Source organism: Pelodiscus sinensis, chromosome 24, assembly GCF_049634645.1.
Source record: "Pelodiscus sinensis isolate JC-2024 chromosome 24, ASM4963464v1, whole genome shotgun sequence".
In the NCBI taxonomy this organism is placed as follows: domain Eukaryota; kingdom Metazoa; phylum Chordata; order Testudines; family Trionychidae; genus Pelodiscus; species Pelodiscus sinensis.
In genome coordinates this window covers 18,996,806-19,014,589 of record NC_134734.1, presented here as the reverse complement: position 1 = coordinate 19,014,589, position 17,784 = coordinate 18,996,806, and the positions used below count along the sequence as shown (strand labels likewise).

Genomic DNA, 17,784 nt, shown 5'->3' with positions numbered 1-17,784 from the left:
AAAGGGGCATTGCATGCTCTGTGCTGAAGACTGCATATTAGGGCCACAAACACTATAAACTATCTACACTTTTTTTTGCATGCTCTTAAAATGTGCATATTTTATTTAATTCTATGCAAATATATGCAAATTAGACACACCCCTCCCCTTCCTGGCAAATTACTCAGTTGCGCAAAGCTCCGGTGCCCCCCGGCCAGTGTCTCTCCAGAACGCTCTTTGTGACAGTACTGGATGTTTGCAGTCTCCACCACAGATTTCTCTCGCCAGACCTGTGCTTCCCGTGCCCTTCTGAGTGCCGCCTCTTTCTAAAGCGACGCTGACCAGACAAGGCCAGAGCGGAGAAAAGGACTACACGCCGTTAGGAATTAAAAAACCAGAGAGAGGGATTCTTTATTCTAGGGCAAGGCAGGGCTATAATATACAAATCATAAGCTGCTCTGGGGCAGGGAACGCAAGCTCTCTCCTGCCTGTTACCTGGCGACTCGTGAGTCTGTTTGCACATCCGCGGGGCCACACTGAGGCCTTGATCCTCGCGCACAACTTTCCATTGGTGCCAATGGCCAGTTGGGAGCTCAGATCCAGGCCGCCTCGTGGCCCCCTTTATATGACTTTGGGGTTAGGAGTTAGGCGGGGGGCGTCTCCAGTCACCTCTTCATTTTCTCCCCTTCTGCTTCATGTGTACCACAAAGTAGTCGTTGCACGCGATGGTCAGCCCAGCCACTAGCGAGAAGAAGCTCTGGAAGCCGACTCTGCCGTCCCGGCACTGGTCTAGGTCCTTCATGATCTTATCCACGGCCATGGGGTCTTTCTGGTTCTGGGAAGGGAGAATGCAAGAAAGAAAAGTGGGGGGAGGCTGTTACTTAATGGAGCTGAACGTGCCCCCGGCGGAAGCTGCTTCATAGCCAGTATGGGAGCCTGTCTGAGAGTCTGTCCATGGCGGTGACTCCATGTAGTTTCATCTACCTGTCCAGCCCGCCATCCCACTGGCTCCGAAGCCTGCCCTCCCTCACGGCAGTGGCTCCATCCTCTCCATCTAGCTGTGCATCCTTCCAGCATCTCAGTGTTTCCCTAGCTTACCTATGGGGGGGGCGGACTTTGTATCGCGCCCAGCATTGTGGCACCTGGACCTCTCTTTAAACGGCACATGCGGCGGAAACTTTGGGGTGTGTACAAACAAGTTTACAGCAAAACTTCAGCTGAGCCGAAACTGCAGGTTGTTTTCAACACCCCCAAAATGAAACCAGGGATTAATAGCAAAAATCAAACCAACATGCTGCCCAGTCCTTCCAATAGTCTCCCTGCTGACATTCCCCATACAACCTGGCTTCTCTCTGCCTGTCCTTTAGGCTCCACTGGGAATGGGCAGCAGGGCCTCCCTTTGTGAAGCAGCTTGGAGGATCGGGGCAAGTTTCTTGGGTCACGGGCAATCGCTTTGAGTGTAGCTTCAAATTCCTTCCCCTCCCTCTTCACAGCAGTGTTCCTATCTCAGACAGGCCAGGGCAGTGCCCTGAAGCTAACTAGCCCGTTTCCTGTGCTGAACAACTGTGACTAGAAGTAAATCCCCTTCCCCCACACTGTACAGAGTGCTCCACAGGTGTGTGGATTTTAGGAGTGAGGGGGGTGTTTGCAGCGAGACACAAGTGCTGAGCAGTGACTACACACTAGCTGTTTAAATTGCTGCTCCTCTCCATACCCCGTCGCAGCTAAGGGGGACCCAGTTCTCTGAGCTCTCCTGGCTGCGTGCATGACACACTGTGGTTTCCTTGGGCTCTTTGTCCCAGGGAGGCTTGGTACTCACAGCCACCAGTTTCCATTAGGCAAGTGATCCAACAAGGAGAAAGCACTTATTGGATCCTTTAGAGCCTTTCCCACCCACGGCTGGTCCCCGTGGTACATTTCCTAATACTTTGAAATGCTCATAACCATGAGGCTTTCACTACTTCCCGTGGGAACATGAGGACTGCCAGAGCAGAGCACACCTGGGCCCATCTAGCCCAGTATTCTGTCTCCAGCCCAGTCCCAGCTGCCACAGAGAAAGAAGCAAGAGAGTCTGAGCTGATGGGACAACGTGCTCGCAGGGAAAATCCCCTTCCAAGTCCAGCACTTCGAGGCTGGCGCATGACCTGAACTGCGAGGGTTTAGGTCGCTTTCCCTGGGCCTGACTCCGTTAACATCAACCAGTGCCGCTTTGTCAGAGGATCTAGGCCAGGGGCGGGCAATAACATTTGAGCGGTGGCCACGTCAAAATGTTTGGAAGTGGTCGCGGGCCACCCCGGAAGGGGCAGGCCCTTGGAAGGAAGGGGCGGAGCCTTTAAATAGCAGGATTCGCACCTCCCCTGCAGCTCGCAGGCATCATGTTAGCCAGAGACAGGAGCTGCAAGTCCTTTCAACTCCTGCTATTTAAAGGGCTCGTTGCTCCTGGCCTCGCTGCTATTGGGTTGCCTGGGAGCTGGAGACATGGAAGCCCTTTCGACTGCTTCTATTTAAAGGGCTCATATCTTCCTTGGGGCTGTTGCCTGACAGGCACAAGCCCTTTAAATAGAAGCAGTTGAAAGGGCTCATGAGGTCCCAGGCAATGTGCTAGGGGGCGGGGCCCTAGGCGGGACAGATTTGGCCCACTGAGTGGCTTTTGCCCACCCCTGATCTAGGCAGATTCACACCAAGCGGATCAGTGCCTGATTATTTCTCCTGCCCTTTCACCCACGTTTTCTTTTGCTTAATTTCCTCTCATTAGTCTCAGTTCTATCACCCCAAATAGTCCCCTGTTGCACCCAGCACAACACCCGCGACAACTCATGAATACGTCTCTGCGGTGTGCGCTGAAGGCTCTGATCTCAGGCCAGGAGAGTGACAATGCTCAGTGTTTAAAATGCACCATAAGGAACATTTCTAGGGAAATCAACAGCACCATTTCATGCTCCTGGGGTGCTAGCAGATCTCAGAGCGCATCGCAGCCCTTCACCCAGTATCGCTGCATATCTCCTGGAGGAAGGTGAACTTTCAGAGTGGGAAACTAAATGAAAGGGCTGTTAAGTGACTTGGGCAGGGTCATACACCCAGTCAGTGGCAGAGCTGGAACTAGACCCCAGAAATCTTGATGCCCAAAACCTAACCATTATCCACACATACCTTTCCTGGGGAAGGGAAAAGAAGCCAGTAGTCCTGAGTCCTAGTCCCCACTCCTCATATTTCCAGCATTTTTATAGATCAGTTCCTGTATATTTTAACGTAAGATCGACCATACTGGGTCAGATCAAAGGTCCATCTAGCCCATATCCTGACTTCCAACAAGTGGCCAATGCCAGGTGCCCCAGAGGGAGTGAAAAGAGCAGGCAATCAGCAAGTGATCCTTCCCGTCACCAATTCCCAGCTGTTGTCTTTAGATGGAGTTGGATGGGAGTGGACTAGTTAATCTACCGCGGTTATTGCTCCAAAACAGTGTGAATGCTAACGTGTGTGTAGCACTTATAACGAATATGAAGAGAGATTAAAAAGACAGGGAATTTTCAGCTTAGAAAAGATGAGACTAAGGGGCGGGGGATATGATAGAGGTCTATAAAATAATGACTGGTGTGGAGAAAGTGAATCAGGAAAGTTATTTACTTGTTCCCATAACATAAGAACTATGAGTCACCAAACGAAATTAGTAGGTAGTAGGTTTAAAATAAACACAAGGAAGTGCTTCTTCACACAGCGCAGGCAACCTGTGGAACTCTTTGCCAAAGGATGTTGTGAAGACCTGGACTTTAACGGGGTTCAAAAAAGAAGTCGATAAATTCCTGGAGGACAGGTCCGTCAATGGCTATTGGCCAGGATGGGCAGGGATGGTGTCCCTTGCCTCTGTTTGTCAGAAGCTGGGAATGGGTGACGGGGAGGGATCACTTGATGGTTTCCAGTTCTGTTCGTTCTCTCTGGGGCACCTGGCCTTGGCTACTGTTGTTCTGACCCAGTCTGGCTGTTCTTATGAATACCCTGCCAGGGACTTGCTGTGATGGGCTCCCAGGTAGAGGAAAGAGACATGGAAAGCTGGTGCGTGCACTACAAGTAGCGAAAAAGCAGAGAACTTGGGACAAAGCCTTTCCACGCTGGCTTCTGGGAGCTCATCTGATGAGACATTCTGCATGGCATCCTGGAGGGCATTGATTCCTGTGCTCCGGCAGTGAAATCCCATCCTGTGAAATCCCCTACAGAGGCCCAGGCCCCCAAGTCCAAGCACAAGGGTCTGGAGGATGTAAGTGGGAGGAACCTTTTGCTTCCGGGCTTGCACAGCGAGCAGTAAATCAAGAGCCTTGTACATCCGGACCACACCCCCGCAGCGTGTTCACACCAAGCAATGGCTGGTGAGCTCGGTGCATGGCAGGCTGCCTGCAAGTAACCACAGGGCTTGCTTTACGGGCTGAGGAAATAGAACCCTGGAGCTGAGGGTCCGGATGTGTGTTATAAATGGCAGTTTCTGTGTACAAGCTGTTCTAGGCTGTTACCATGCCAGCAGTAGGGAGCCTAGCACTGAATTAACTGAGGGGACTGAGGACACGTTCTGATCTCCCGACTATCAGTGTCCACAGTCTCATTCCAGAGTGACACCAGGGTAGCTGAGATCAGAATCCATCTCCCTACAGCAACCGCAGGCCTGTCCCTGCAGACATTGGTTCTAAGGCGCTGGGATCAGACCCTGGCCCCAAGCCTCCATGGAGCCTCAGAAAACCCAGCCTGGATCAGTTACAGGTGATGGACCAGATCCAGCCTGGGGGTTAGCAAGAGCAATGCTGACGCCACGGCAGAGCTCAGCCAGCTGCAAGGGAGGTCCTGCCCTGGAAGTGACTGGATCCCTGGGGGTACTGGGAGCTCTGGTTTACTGCTGGCACTCTCGATGTGCACCCTCGCAGTGGAATGGATGCCCTGGGGCCGGAGCCTGATATCCCTGGCTGTAGTTTGATCAGCCTGTGCCACCCGGGCCAGCTTCCTTACTCACTGGAAGCACCAGAGACACAGGCTGACGGGGGGGCGAGGGGGGGCGCTTTCCTGCTCCAAAGCGGGGGCTGGTCTGGTCCCCAGCAGTAACTGGCACCAGGCAAGAACAGGGCCAAGCCACCTTGAGAGTCGGGTGCTATTTGCTCTGCTACTCCAGCCTTGATCTGCACCCCCCCAGGTCTACCAATACCCCGCAGCCCCCTGCTAGCCCAGCCCTGGGCTCCCCCTCCACCCAGCTCTGCCAATGCCCCTCTACTCTGACCCAGAGACCCACCCACCCGCTGATGCACCACAATCCTGTCCAGATCTTTCTGGATTGGCTTCCCTTGAGGAAAGATGTGTCTGCAGGGACAGTGGCAGTGCCCAGTCCCCTCTTAAATTTGTCATGAGTTACCCAGAAATGTATATCTGTGCCTCCCCCGGCTATGCCCTTTCCGTGCCCCATTGCTACCTGGGATCCTCTTGTGGACACGATGCAGGTACTTAATGTATTTCCCATGCCGCAATGACTCCTGAGGGTTATGCCTAGCCCTGGGAGGAATGTTGCTCATGCCAACCAGCAGGCTTGGGAGCCAGGACCTCTGGGCTGGCTTTCCAATTCTGCCACTGACTAACCATATGGCCCTGGGCAAGTCACTTAATTGCTCCATGTTAATCTTGCTGGTTTCATTTGAGAGGCGACTCCCAAGTGCTGCTCAGACATTGCATCTTCCCTCAATTACAGGACTGCAGATGGGTCCTCGGGAGATATGGCTGATGGAGATTTTTTGGGGGACAGGAAGGAACTTTGCCCATCTCCCAGTCTCACGTGTCTGCCCTGCAGGCCTGTCCTTGCTTTGCATCAAACCATAACAGCCAAGGAGCTGTGAGAACACAGTGCACCAGGCAGCAGGGTTATTCATAGCCCAGCCTGGCAGGCTGTTCCCAAAATGCTGTCTATTGTCTCTGACAATGCATCATTTCTCACGGAGGGAACGCACTGCCCAGAGCCTCGCCCCATTGTCTGTGTCAGCCATGAGCTAATTAAAGGCAGGGAAGCGAGGGTGGCAGCCGCAGCTACCCACCCCTGTAGGGCCTCCTCTGCTGTGGGCGGTTTGAGTCCCAGCGATGGGAACCCCAACTCGCCATCACACCCATAAATCCTAAGGATGGCCCTGGCCTGGCCGCCGGCTCATGCCAACAGCCAGTCACCTGGGCTGAGGTTTTCCAAGCCCTTCACTTGGCTTTGCCACATGGCTTGCTTTGACATGAACAAGTGGCAAGATGAAGGGCTAAATCCCACAGCAGGCTTTGACCGAGCAAGCTACAGAATTTTCAGCAGGGGAAATCATCCTAGCCTTATTTTGCCTACGCTGACATTGCAGGATCCCCGAGAGGCCAGCTGGCTTGAGCCTTCATTTGGAGGGCAGAATAATTTCGCCATCTGAAGTTTGAAGAGTTCAGTTAGAAAAACTATAATCCCTCAACCTGGGATCTGACTGGGACTGTGTCTGTCCACATCTTCGGCTCTTTCAGTTTTTACCCTTGTCTGTCTTGTTCCATCTAGCCCTTTGGTCCTGTCTTCCCTGCTCTCTCCGATTTCTCTAATATGGTCCCTAAGCGGCTGACTTGTAAAAACCTGTCATGCTCAAGTGGAAAACGGCTGGGCTCTTGATGTTGCATCTCACACTGCACAGCCCCACATGCAGCATCGCTGCTCCGTCCTGGCCTAGAGGGATAAACATCCAATCCCACCCCAGCCCTGGATCACCAGAGACTAGGACTAGCCAAATCCCTCAATGGGCCGTGCCAGGAGGGAGGAATTCCCTCAGCAAGCGGGAGCCTTGGCATTTCTCACTCACATCCAAAAACCCAGGGAACTCCTTGTCCATCAGCAGCCGGAGATCCTCTTTCGTCAGGTAGTTCTTGTCGCCGGCGTACTTGTGGAACGTGAACATTAGCGTCTCCATGGCGTGCTCCATCTGAGACGGCATCTTGGCGTGGGTGTCTTGAGCCTGCCCAAGAGGGGAGAAATAGCACAGAGCACGGTTAGCTTTGTCCTGTCCCACAGCTGAACATAGTTTTACCCCCAGGAGCAAGACACACACCTGTGCTAAGCACAGGGCTTTCTGCTGTGCATTCGTCGATTTCAAGGCCAGAAGGGTCCCTATTAGACCCGCCGGCAAATTGCAGAGCAAGGAGCTTTATCCTGTTACCCCTGAAAAGTCTCGGGGAGGGGGCAGGGAGCCGTGTTTAGTCTGCATCTGCAAAAACAACAAGGAGTCCAGCGGCACCTTAGAGACGAAGAGCTTGATTAGGGCATCAGCTTTTGCGAGTGAAACCCACTTCATCAGATGAGCTGGAGTGGCGTGTACAGCAGGGATGATAGAGTTTAACTGAAGACCCAGTTCCCTGATAAGCTGGGGCTTATCGCTTCAACTCTACTCCGCTCCTGGGAGGCAGCTTTGCTACGTCAGCGAAACCACCTTCCTGGGAAACGGGCCAGCAGAGTTTGGCGGTCCAGCTCCTAGGGAGGCTCCGCTGCGGGCTACTGCAGCATGAAGCTTATTTAAGCTTTATACTGCAGAGCCCGCAGCGGGTGTAACTGCTGAGATGTTTAGTGTTTACTGGGTTGCTTTATTAAACAACTTTGAACATCCCTAGTTTACTGAGACACAGGCTCCCTTTCATTTGTTGTTCTTATATATACCCCTCCCTCTGCGAACTCCACTCTAATTGATCTGATGAAGTGGGATTTACCCATGAAAACTTATGCCCTAATAAATCTGTTAGTCTCTAAAGTGCCATCTGACTCCTCCTTGTTCCTGTTACCCTTGTATTGAGCCCAATAATACGTTTGGCTAATGCATGTTCTAGAACAGCCTCCAAGCTGGATCTGAAGGCATGGAGAATCTACCGCTTCCCTCAGTACTTTGCTCCCTCATTTCTTCATCATTTCGAACTTTAATGCTAATGCATCTGCCAAACCTGCTAGCTAGTTAGATTCCTACCCCTGCAGCCACCATGGGGGGTGGGAGTGTGTGCGTGGGGGGGGGGAAGAGGGGGAATCTAAGCTCTCAGACCCAAATGGAAACTTTAAAACCTTGTCTCCACTGTTGTTGCGTAGCTACAGCCGCATCGCTTTTCGGGGAGGACGGAGAACGGCTGGGAGATGGCCAGACAGACGCTAGCGAGGCAGAGAGAGTTGGGATAAAGGTCAGATCAAACCTCTGGACTCCGTTCCCAATCGAGTCCATTTTAGCTCTGCTCGGCCCAGGCATGACAATGGCTGGCTTGTGCCACTAGTGCAAAGGATTTCATTGCACAATGAAACCTTTCCTGCTTCAGCAGTTAAACCCCGATCAAACGGCTACAATACGCATTCCCCGAGCCAGGACATTCCTGAACATCTACAGGAGAATACAATGTACCAGGGTAAATGGAGTCTCCTAACTCACAATGAGGGTTAAGGGACATAAACATGCTTTGGATGACAGCAGCATGGACGAGCAAGAGGATTTGGAAAACGAAGGACAATCTCTGTGTTGTCTCTTCCATGTGCCAGCACTAGGGGAAATGACCATCTCTTGGTTATTTCTGCCCAGGGCGCCTGAGGCGTTGATGTTTTAGAGGTGGTTCAAGTATTTTCATGGGAAACTCTGGATTAAAGCCCTGGCGAGACATGGGTTAGAAACAGACTTGTTATGTACTGTGGAGAGATGTGTAGCTTTCAGAGCCACAAGGGAACTTTATCATCATCTAATCTGACCAAGCATGGGACCAGGACATGGAATGTTACCCCTTGTGACATAGTGGGGGGCTGTCTGCTCTGTAACCCGGGGTTCCCCTGCGCTGTGATGTGTGATTTCCACTGACTCACCCACACGTGTATTAGCCCAGACACCTAGTCCCAGCCTGGGCAGTTAGCAAAGCTCTTCCCAGGGGGAGAGACAAAGGGAGGCGGAGACGGTCACCTGGCTGGGGACAGGGTCTGGGAGTGAGGCAGTTGCTGGCTGGTAAACATGAAGGGAACAGACTAAGCTGAGTGGGCAATGAACCCCCTAACGCAAGGGGTCTGAGGCATCCTGGCCCTGACTCCTGTAACCTCATCGCGTCTGTGCTGTGCTGTATCCTGGAGAAGCAATAAACCTTCTCTATTCTACTGGCTGTCGGAGTCTGTTCTTGCTGCTACGGGGATGCAGGATCGGGGGGGGTCCCCGAAACGCCGTCACACCCCTTTATTCCTGCATCCAGGACAATAACGTGTTCAAAATATAACCCCCCGTGAAACCCACCTGAGACGAGCTTACTATAAAAGCAAGACACGGCTGGCCGCTGATTTGCTTGTCTTGTGCCTTTTCTAGCAAGATCCCTAGGAACTCAACAATCTTGGCAAACTACTTAACAAATCATGAGTCAAAAATTGCTCCTTGCACGTATGCTAAGGCAGCGTTCCAGTCTGTATATTAAAGGATCACTCCTTCCACCACTAAAATGCAATCCCCTCTGGGGTGGGACATGGCAGCTGTTTATCAGCTCCTGGTAATGCGAAGAAGCAAGATATTAGCGAATGTTCCCCCAGCAATCAATCCCCTCTGAGAGGGGCTGGAGAGGGTGATAAAAGAGGACTTCCTTCCCTCCCCCCCATCTCGAGCATCTATGATTCTGTGATTAACAGCAGTTTGGGACAGGAAGTGAAGAGGATTCCTGTCTCCTGGTGCAATTTGCTGAGTGGGTGCATAGCAAAGGGGCATGGACAAGCTAAGGAGAAACCTGACAGCTCTTAAAATATCCATGTGCCATGCTTAGCAGCATCTGTGTTCTGGGACAGCTCAGCCCAGCCAGGAGCACGCCCTGCGGTGTGTCCCCCAACTGGATACCCGGTGTGCTGCACAGTCACACAGAGTGTTTCCTGTAAGTTGAGCACTTGAGCAGCCACCCAGAAGATTCAGGTGCTGCCCTGTTGATTAGCAGAGCGCACTGCCAGCAGCATGTGTTTCTACTGATGGTGCACATCCACACATGCCTCAGTGCACAGAACAAAATTAATTCCACACAAGGAGGGAAAAAATGAGAGGGAACACTGCTCACAGGGAGCAGCAAATGACCAGAGAGGGAACACGCCTTTCCGGGACAGAATCAATGGGAAGACTGGACCAGAGTCAGCCAGAAAAGTGAGGCTGGTTGTTAAACTCTGTGGCTTTTTTTTTTTTTTTTTAAATGAATGGTCAAAGCAAACTCTTTCAATGGCAGATTCCTTTCTCGGCGTCTGCCCCCGTGAACGGGAGACTTTGATCCCTTGCCAAATCCAAGGGCCTGGTGCATTGCGGGGTGGTGAAGAGAGAAGTGAGAACTGGGGCGGGTAGCAAATGCTGCAACCCGCTAAATAAGGCCTCCGGAGGGGGAAAGGAGGGATCTCTTCAGAAATGGCCCCCCTCAAGTTATCTTTGCTGTGGGCAAAAGCAGCTGGGATCCCTTTGTGTGCCTGGAAGTGTTTTACGAGCATGTAGCCCGTTGGAGCGATTGTCTGGATGATGTACGCAGCAACAGGCCGGGGCTGGGAAGCACTTTTCTTAACAAAGAATAGATCTGAGAGACGACAGACACGGGGAAGCAGCTGGCTAAAGTAAATACGAATGGGACATGGAGCCTGGCTGCTCATCTGGTGCAAACAGACTGGCAAGAAAAGCTCACTGCTGGCTCTCACATGCAACGAATTTGCTCCCCCCCCCCGCCCCCCTTGATTAGCAGCCAAACATTCCCGGCACTGATAGCATCCTTCCGATTTGCCCTCTTGTCCCAGTGGAGAAGCTGTCGGCGTAACTCTCTCCCACGCCTACCTCCAGGGAGGGTCCCCTGAGCACGTGGGCAGGGCGTGTGGGTGGCTGGGGTAACGAAGAAGCCAACTCTTAAAACCTCAGGACAGGCAGATCCAGGGAAAGCTCACCAGCAGGAAGGCGCCACTGGCAGTGGAAAGGTTAAAATGTTCGCACAAGGGAAGAGAAGTCAGCGGATTGCGGCAGGCTGGGCTGGGCGGCAGCTTCCTCCCCTAGAGAGCGGAGGGACTTTGGCCAAGAACTCCTCCCGCAGAGCGAAATCATCGCCCAGATGGGCTGCCCTGTCTTGCAGATGCTCAGCAGGCTTCAGCGTGGATCAAAGGGCGTGTGCATTCCTCACCCCGCCCTGAGCTCCAGAGGGGCGCACGGCAGGCAGGCAACTGGAGAGGATAGGCTCTGCATTCGGGGCCCCAGCCAGCCAGGGGAGTGAACTGCTACTGCCCTCCAGCAGGGACCCTGAGGCAGGGACCCCTCTGATGCTTCTCACATCAGCCAGCAAACGTAAAGCAGGAGCGATTCCGATCAGCTTGTGCGGAGCAGCTCCCCCGCATGCACATGCCCACCCTGTGCCATGCACTGATCCGGACCCCGGACCAATCTCTCATCCTTGAGCACTGAGACACGCCAGGCCCCCAGCCTGCTCCCATCTGGGCATGAACCAGGTCCCGCCGCAGGGCCGTGCTCAGTGTTTTCTCTGGAAGACTTGGAAGCGTGAGGGATGGCGGCTCCAAACGAGGCCCAAATGCTCGGCGGTGGGGGATGCATTCCTGGCCTCGGGGAGGTGCCAGCAGGAGAAACGTCTGAGGAGGGAGCCAGCAGCCAGGGCGTGGATTGAGGGCCTGATGCAGCTCCATCTCCGATGAGGGCCCCAGATCCTCTATGGTCCCAGGCCACATTGTTCCCGCAGGTCTGTCCCCCATGGATGTGGTGGACTAGACGCTGGGGTGGGAAGTGATGCGCCCGTAGCAAGGGGCAAAGCTCCTAAACTCCAGAGGTGTAACCGCCGGGAGGGAAGCCGCCACGCCAGGGCTCCGTGGGAGGCCTGGGACGCAAAGCACTTGCTTGTCCCAGCCAGGGCAGGGAAGGCTCCTTACGGAAATGCAAAGAACTGTCCAGGTGGCTCCAGCCCTGTCTGGGCTCCGGTTAGGAGGCCGCACCCCAGAGGTGGGAGTTGGCTGGGGAGAGGGTTTGTTTGTGGACGGGGCGGGAGGGGAAAAGCAATCAGAGATGAATAAACAGGACTGCGCTGTGTCTGGCTGGGCTCGCCTCCCCCCTGGCAGCTGCAGTGGCAGATCACCCCGCCCCATCCCTCCATCCCAGGGTGTTCTCCCTGCCCCCGCCCAGCCTGAGCTAGTATTTTCCAGCCCTGCGGAAAAGCAGCCAGCGGTGCCTCTGAGGAAATGACTCGGCTTCTTCCATTTCCATCTCGGAGCCGCAGCGACTCGCCCTGTCCTAGTGGAATCTCCACTGCTGCAAAAGTCACCACCGGCCACCACAGCTTGGAGCATGGTAGAGACGGGTCACAGAGGAACTGCCCAGGGTGACACCATCCAGCCTAGCACCAAGCTCTTCCCACAGACCCCGTCCCACCTACTCTTGGCCGGATGCTTCAAAGACCTGGGTTCAAGTCCCTGCCTCACCGCAGGCTTCCTCAGCCGGTGGTGCTGCTCGGTGCCTCAGTTTCCCATCTGTACAATGGGCGTGAGGAGGATAAATATGCCAAAGGCTGGGAGATGCTCAGATGCAACAGTAACGGGGGCCAGATGAGCATGACAGCAAAATGTTCCTGTCTAAGGAGTTATACTCTCCTGATTCGGTTGTATCCCAGCACTCCTAGGAGCACGCTAGGTGCTGTACACAGAGCAAGGAGACAGTCCCTCCAAGTGCTGTTGCAAATCACGGGAAGAAAAAGAACCTTCCACCTTCACCATTCTGGTCAAACAACATTGGGGAAGCCCTGATCCTAACAACACCGTGTTCTTCTATCCACAGGGCTTGCATCTGCCGAACTGCATGGCCAAGTGGTCTCTGTCGCGCCCTCTCTAACCACCCCCACTTGCAAACAGAACCCCGGAGTTCTGGCTCTCTGGCTTGAGCACCCAAACTCCTGGGTTCTGTTTGCAGGTGGGAGTGGTTCAAAAGGAGTGACAGAGACAGAGCTGTGGGGTTCTATTCTGGGATGGGTGTTAATGGCTCCAGCACAGGGCTGGGGCAGGATTCTGGGTGTTATTTCTGACGCCGCTTACGCAGCCATGGCATGCCTCAGTTTCCCCACCCATGAAATGCTGCCTCTCTGGTGAGGTCTTTGGATGCAACACAATACGGAAGGCCACAGTATTCAGACTGTTGTATCCAAACGCAGCAGGGCTGCCTGAGCACGGCAGGGGTTTTTGGGTTCCCTTCCAAAGCAGGGCCTGTCCCAGCAGAATTGCAGCCCGCTCCTGCCAGGCTTGGGGACTGTTCGCGGTGTAAATCAGTGCAGTGTCATTGAACCCTATGGGCCGGATCCACTGAAGTCAATGCAGCCAACTGGCACCATTTGAGGGTCTGGCCTTTAACCTTCATTAGCTCCGTGTTTGCTTCAGGCAACTTTCCCTGCCCCAAGCTCTGCAGCTGGTGTTGGAAAAGCTCTACGGAAAAACCAGCAAGCCCAGCCAGGCTGTCGGGCCCATTACGCTCAGGGCTGCTAGATTGGAAAATGGGCCAGAGCTGAGACGTGCAGCCCCACATCTGTGCCATGTTGGAAACCCTGCCTGGGAACAGAGTGGAAAGTGGGGGGAGGGAAGGGGGCCTGGAATGCAAGTCTCCTCAAAGGACCTCTGTTTCTGGATCATGAACTGGGGCTCCCGCCAGCTGCCGCATTGTTCTGCCTGCTAAGAGTATCCCCGGGAGCCCGGTGGGGCGTGCACCAGTAGCCTGAGAACAGGGCCTCTAAGATCCTGGCCCTACACTGCCTCCAGCCCAGGGGCGAGTTCTGAGGACCTGATCAGAGACAGCCTAATAAAAGGCGCCTTCCTGAAGCAGGCACTGGAATGGAACCCAGAGACCAAGGGAGAAGTCTTCTTCCCAAGGGGTTATTCAGCCACCTAGGGACCCAGCCCCACTTCTCATCGGCTTGCCCTGAACATGCCCAGTGACAACATCTGGATACTCAGATGCCTACCCGTGTCCTGGGTCACGCACCTTGGTGCAAAACAAACCACGGGCAATGCTCCCTCTAATCATTTCCAGCCATGTGCCGATTTTTTCCAAGCATGTGCAGAAGTATATTTTTATGTGCACCAAGCCCCGTGCAAATGTGCACCACCAACAGCAACACAAAACTTAGCGGTGGGCACTCTGCTAATCAGCTGGGCGGCAACAGAATACCTCCTGAATAGCTGCCCAAGCGCCCAGCTTACAGGGAACGCTGATCACAGGGATAAGTTAGGGGAGAAGCTGGAGCATTTGAGTGAAAACGGCTTCTCCCCGTGCAGAGGACCAATGGGGCCTGGAGTTTGCTCTGGGAGAGTCTTGGCCCAGGCCGGACAAGGAAACCCAAGCAGTCCAGAGAGAGAGAACAGCAAGCCGGGACGTGGCAAACAAGTCCCTGAAAGAAGGCACGCATTTTTAACAGCGTACATGTAGCCACTGGCACAATGTTCTTGGAATCCTCATAGATACTCCATCCCTGGCTGTTTGTATCTCAATATCATTTTGGGGTTTTTTAAAGATCTGAGAAGTGGCCTCTGTAGCTACGAATCAAACCAGGCTCCCAGCAAGAAAATCAACTCCAGGTGGAAGCTTGGATCTCCTGAGTGTCTGAACAGCGCGACGGCGCTTGGAAAAGAACAGCGCGTTCTCAAAACCCGCCCAGTGTGGTAAAACCTGGCTGGCTTTCAAAGCTGAGATTCTACGTCCCCACACGTACCACCTCTCTCCCTTCTCCCCTCTGCCTCCTCTCTCGCTCCGTCTACTGCACCCGTACTAGCTAAAGCAAGTAGCGCATCTCGGTGGGTACCCCGATCTGGCTCTCGTGTGCCTCTCGCTAGCACCTTGGCTCCAGAGCAGACTTGGAAAGCATTTAAGCTATTTGCATCCCATTGTAAAACTCGGAAAGGGTTTGGCCTGTCAACTGCCGGCCGCCAGTGTCTGAGAGCAGGGGCCACACCCATTAGCTTGCTACCCATGACTGTGGGACGCTCGCGCCAAGCAGGCAGGTGTTCCTGGGTCCCGTCTGTTAGAGTGTCTGTGGCCTGCGCCGTGCGGGGGGGGAGGGGGTCAGATTAGTGGATCAGGATGGTCCCTTCCAAAGTCTACGAAGGCCAGCGACAGGACTGTGTACGGTGAGCTGCTCTTCAGCACCTACACTGCACACCCACAGGCCACATTCGCCCCGGGGGCGATTCCCCCAGGCCCAGCACGGCATCCCCAGGAGTGGGTTTGGCCCCTCCTGAGCACTAGCACCCGGTCCGAGTGCTGTGAAGAGAACACACCCAAGAGCTGTGGGCCAGAGGGAGCCTGAAAAGAGGGGAAGGAGAGAGGTGGGAGAGATCCCCCCCATGTGACACATGCAAAGGGGTGTGAAACAGACAGGCAAGCCCGTCTCTTTGGCACGAGGATGGGGTCCCAAGAGACACATTATTCCTACAAAATCTAAACCCTCTGAGCCCCTCCGGACAAGGCAGGGCTCCCGCGGCTACCCCCTGCCCCCCCGACTCCGATACAGGGGCAGATTTCACTCTCTTCCCCCCCCACAATGTTGACCTGAGTGGGAGTCTGGGGAGTGGCCAGGAGCCCTTTGGTGTCAGGGGGAAGATGCTTCCACAAGCCCCTTGTGTTCAGTGGCACCCGCAGATAACAACTAGCCCGTCGCCAGTGGCTTCTGCCCCCACGACAGCCAGACCCTCTCTCCCTCGAGCGCTGCCCTCCCTGCCCAATGCCCCAGGCTGCCGCCGCCAGGGCGTGTCCCTGCCCCACAGCTCCGGATGTGACCATGGCACAGTGTCACCTCCACGGCCAGTGGGGCGGGAATTACCCTCCGGCAGGAGCAGGATGAGGGGGCCCCTTTTCCTAAAGCCATCTGCAGCCCCCCCCCCCCCGAAGTCCCGTAGCCACAGGCCGTGGGTACCCCAGCCCCTCCACCGACTCCGGGCTCTCGGGGGTGCAGCGCTGGGCACCTCCCCCCGGGGCGTTGGGGCTAGGGGGCAGGAAGGTCCCCCCGTCAGTGCGCTGCAGGCGGGGCTGGGCAGCCGGACTCACCTAGGCTGGGAGCGCGGAGCGGAGCAGCCGTGCGGGGACGAGGCGCAGCGCGAGTGGGTGGGACCGGGCGCCGCCGGCCCTAGACTACGCCGGGGAGGGAGCGGGAGGAGGCCCGAGGGGGCGGGGGGAAACCTGAGTCCGGCCCGGGCTGAGTCACACGCGGCTCCCGGCAGCCCCGAGCCCGGCTCGCTGGTGCCCCCTGCCTCTGGCACCGGGCTCCCGGCCGCCGGGCTAACGAGCGCCCGTCTGGCCGCACCGCACCGCAGCGCCTGGCCCGGGCGTTAGAGAAACCAGGTGGGGAGGGGACAGGGCCCGCTGGTGAGAGAGACTGGCCTGGCAAAAGTTGTGTCTGTCCCCGGACCCTCCTGTCTGTCTGGCCACCCCCCCCCCACTATCAGTTTATCTATCCCCCCTCTGCTCTATCTATCTATCCATCCCTATCTATCTATCTATCTATCCCCATCCACCCCATCTATCTATCCCCACACCCCTCTCTATTTATCTATCCCCATCCACCCCCTTTAGCTAGCTATCTATCCCCATAACTCTAGATAACTCTATCTAGTTATCTAGCTATCTATCCCCATCCACCCCCTCTGTCTATCCATCTCCATCCCCATCCACCCCATCTATCTATCCCCACGCCCCTCTCTATTTATCTATCCCCATCCACTCCCTCTATCTAGTTATCTATCTATCCACATTCACCCCCGCTATCTATCTATCTATCTATCTATCTAATAGATAGATTAGATGGATGTGTGTGGGGAGAGATAGCTAGATTAGAATCATGGGTTCCCAAACTAGGGGTGTGTGCCCCCCTGGGGTGTGTGCAGAAATTCCAGGGGGGGCGTGAGGCGACCCAGCCCCCCCCCCCCATTCATTCCCCCCTCTTCCCCAAGTTTTGCTGCTATTTTTGTTTTTTGGCTCCGGTCAGTTTCTTTTGTTTTGCTCAACAAGTTTTGCCGCTATTGGGGGGGAGAGCATGAGGGTTTCTCAAAAATCAAAAAGGGGGCGTGATGCCGAAAAGTTTGGAAATCACTGGATTAGATGATGAGAGGGAAGGAAAAATGACGCACCAGGACCTGAAAGGACCTCACCCAGGGCAGGGCCCTGGGAATGGTTATGACAAGCCAAGAATAACACCTCAGAGCAGCAGTCCTGCCTGATCTATCTGTCTAGCCCTGTTGATTTATCCCATCTCTGTCTCTCTCTTTCCTTCTCTCTCACCCCATACGCAGCCTCCCTCTCTTTAACCTAGTTACCCAGCTGGCCCCATTCCCTGTGATTTCAGAACATCCCATCTGCATGCTTCTGCCTCCCTTTCACTCTCAGTCGTTCCGTGGGCCGGGCAGGACGGCTGCTCCAAGTTGTGATTCTTGGCCTGAGAGTCACTCCTAGCTGCTTCCAGCCCTGCCCTGGGCGCGGCCTTTTCAGGGCCTGGCACTTCCAATCCCCTGTGGCGAATTGCTGTGGGAATGACGGCCCCGTTTATTGCCAAAGTCCCTCCAGCCAGGGCAGGGCCCAGAGGCGCGAAGTTCTAGCGGCCTGGCACGGGGCCCTAGACAGGCTCCATCGAGCTCTGCCCTGGCTGGAGAGGCCTTAGCACAGCAGGGAAAGACGTCTGCCCATGTTACAGCCCCTTTCTGCAGCCCAGGGTGGGACTGAGACTCAGGGCAGTGGGCCATGATCTTTCATCTCTGGGCAGCCTGTTCTCACAGGGAAACCCCTCTGCCATGGGCTGCAGGTGAAGGCA

The 17,784-nt window shown here is 54.8% G+C and overlaps 1 protein-coding gene across 1 annotated transcript; it reads right to left on the bottom strand.

The window, feature by feature from the left end:
* Positions 1–358: 358 nt before the first annotated feature.
* On the bottom strand, positions 359–16,187 carry S100A10 (S100 calcium binding protein A10). The gene is made up of 3 exons (XM_075908419.1): positions 16,029–16,187; positions 6,813–6,965; positions 359–814 (listed from the first exon to the last, which is right to left on the bottom strand). Exons 2-3 carry the CDS (start codon positions 6,942–6,944, stop codon positions 653–655), a joined length of 294 nt encoding a protein of 97 aa, XP_075764534.1. The 5' UTR covers positions 6,945–6,965; positions 16,029–16,187; the 3' UTR covers positions 359–652.
* Positions 16,188–17,784: the final 1,597 nt, after the last annotated feature.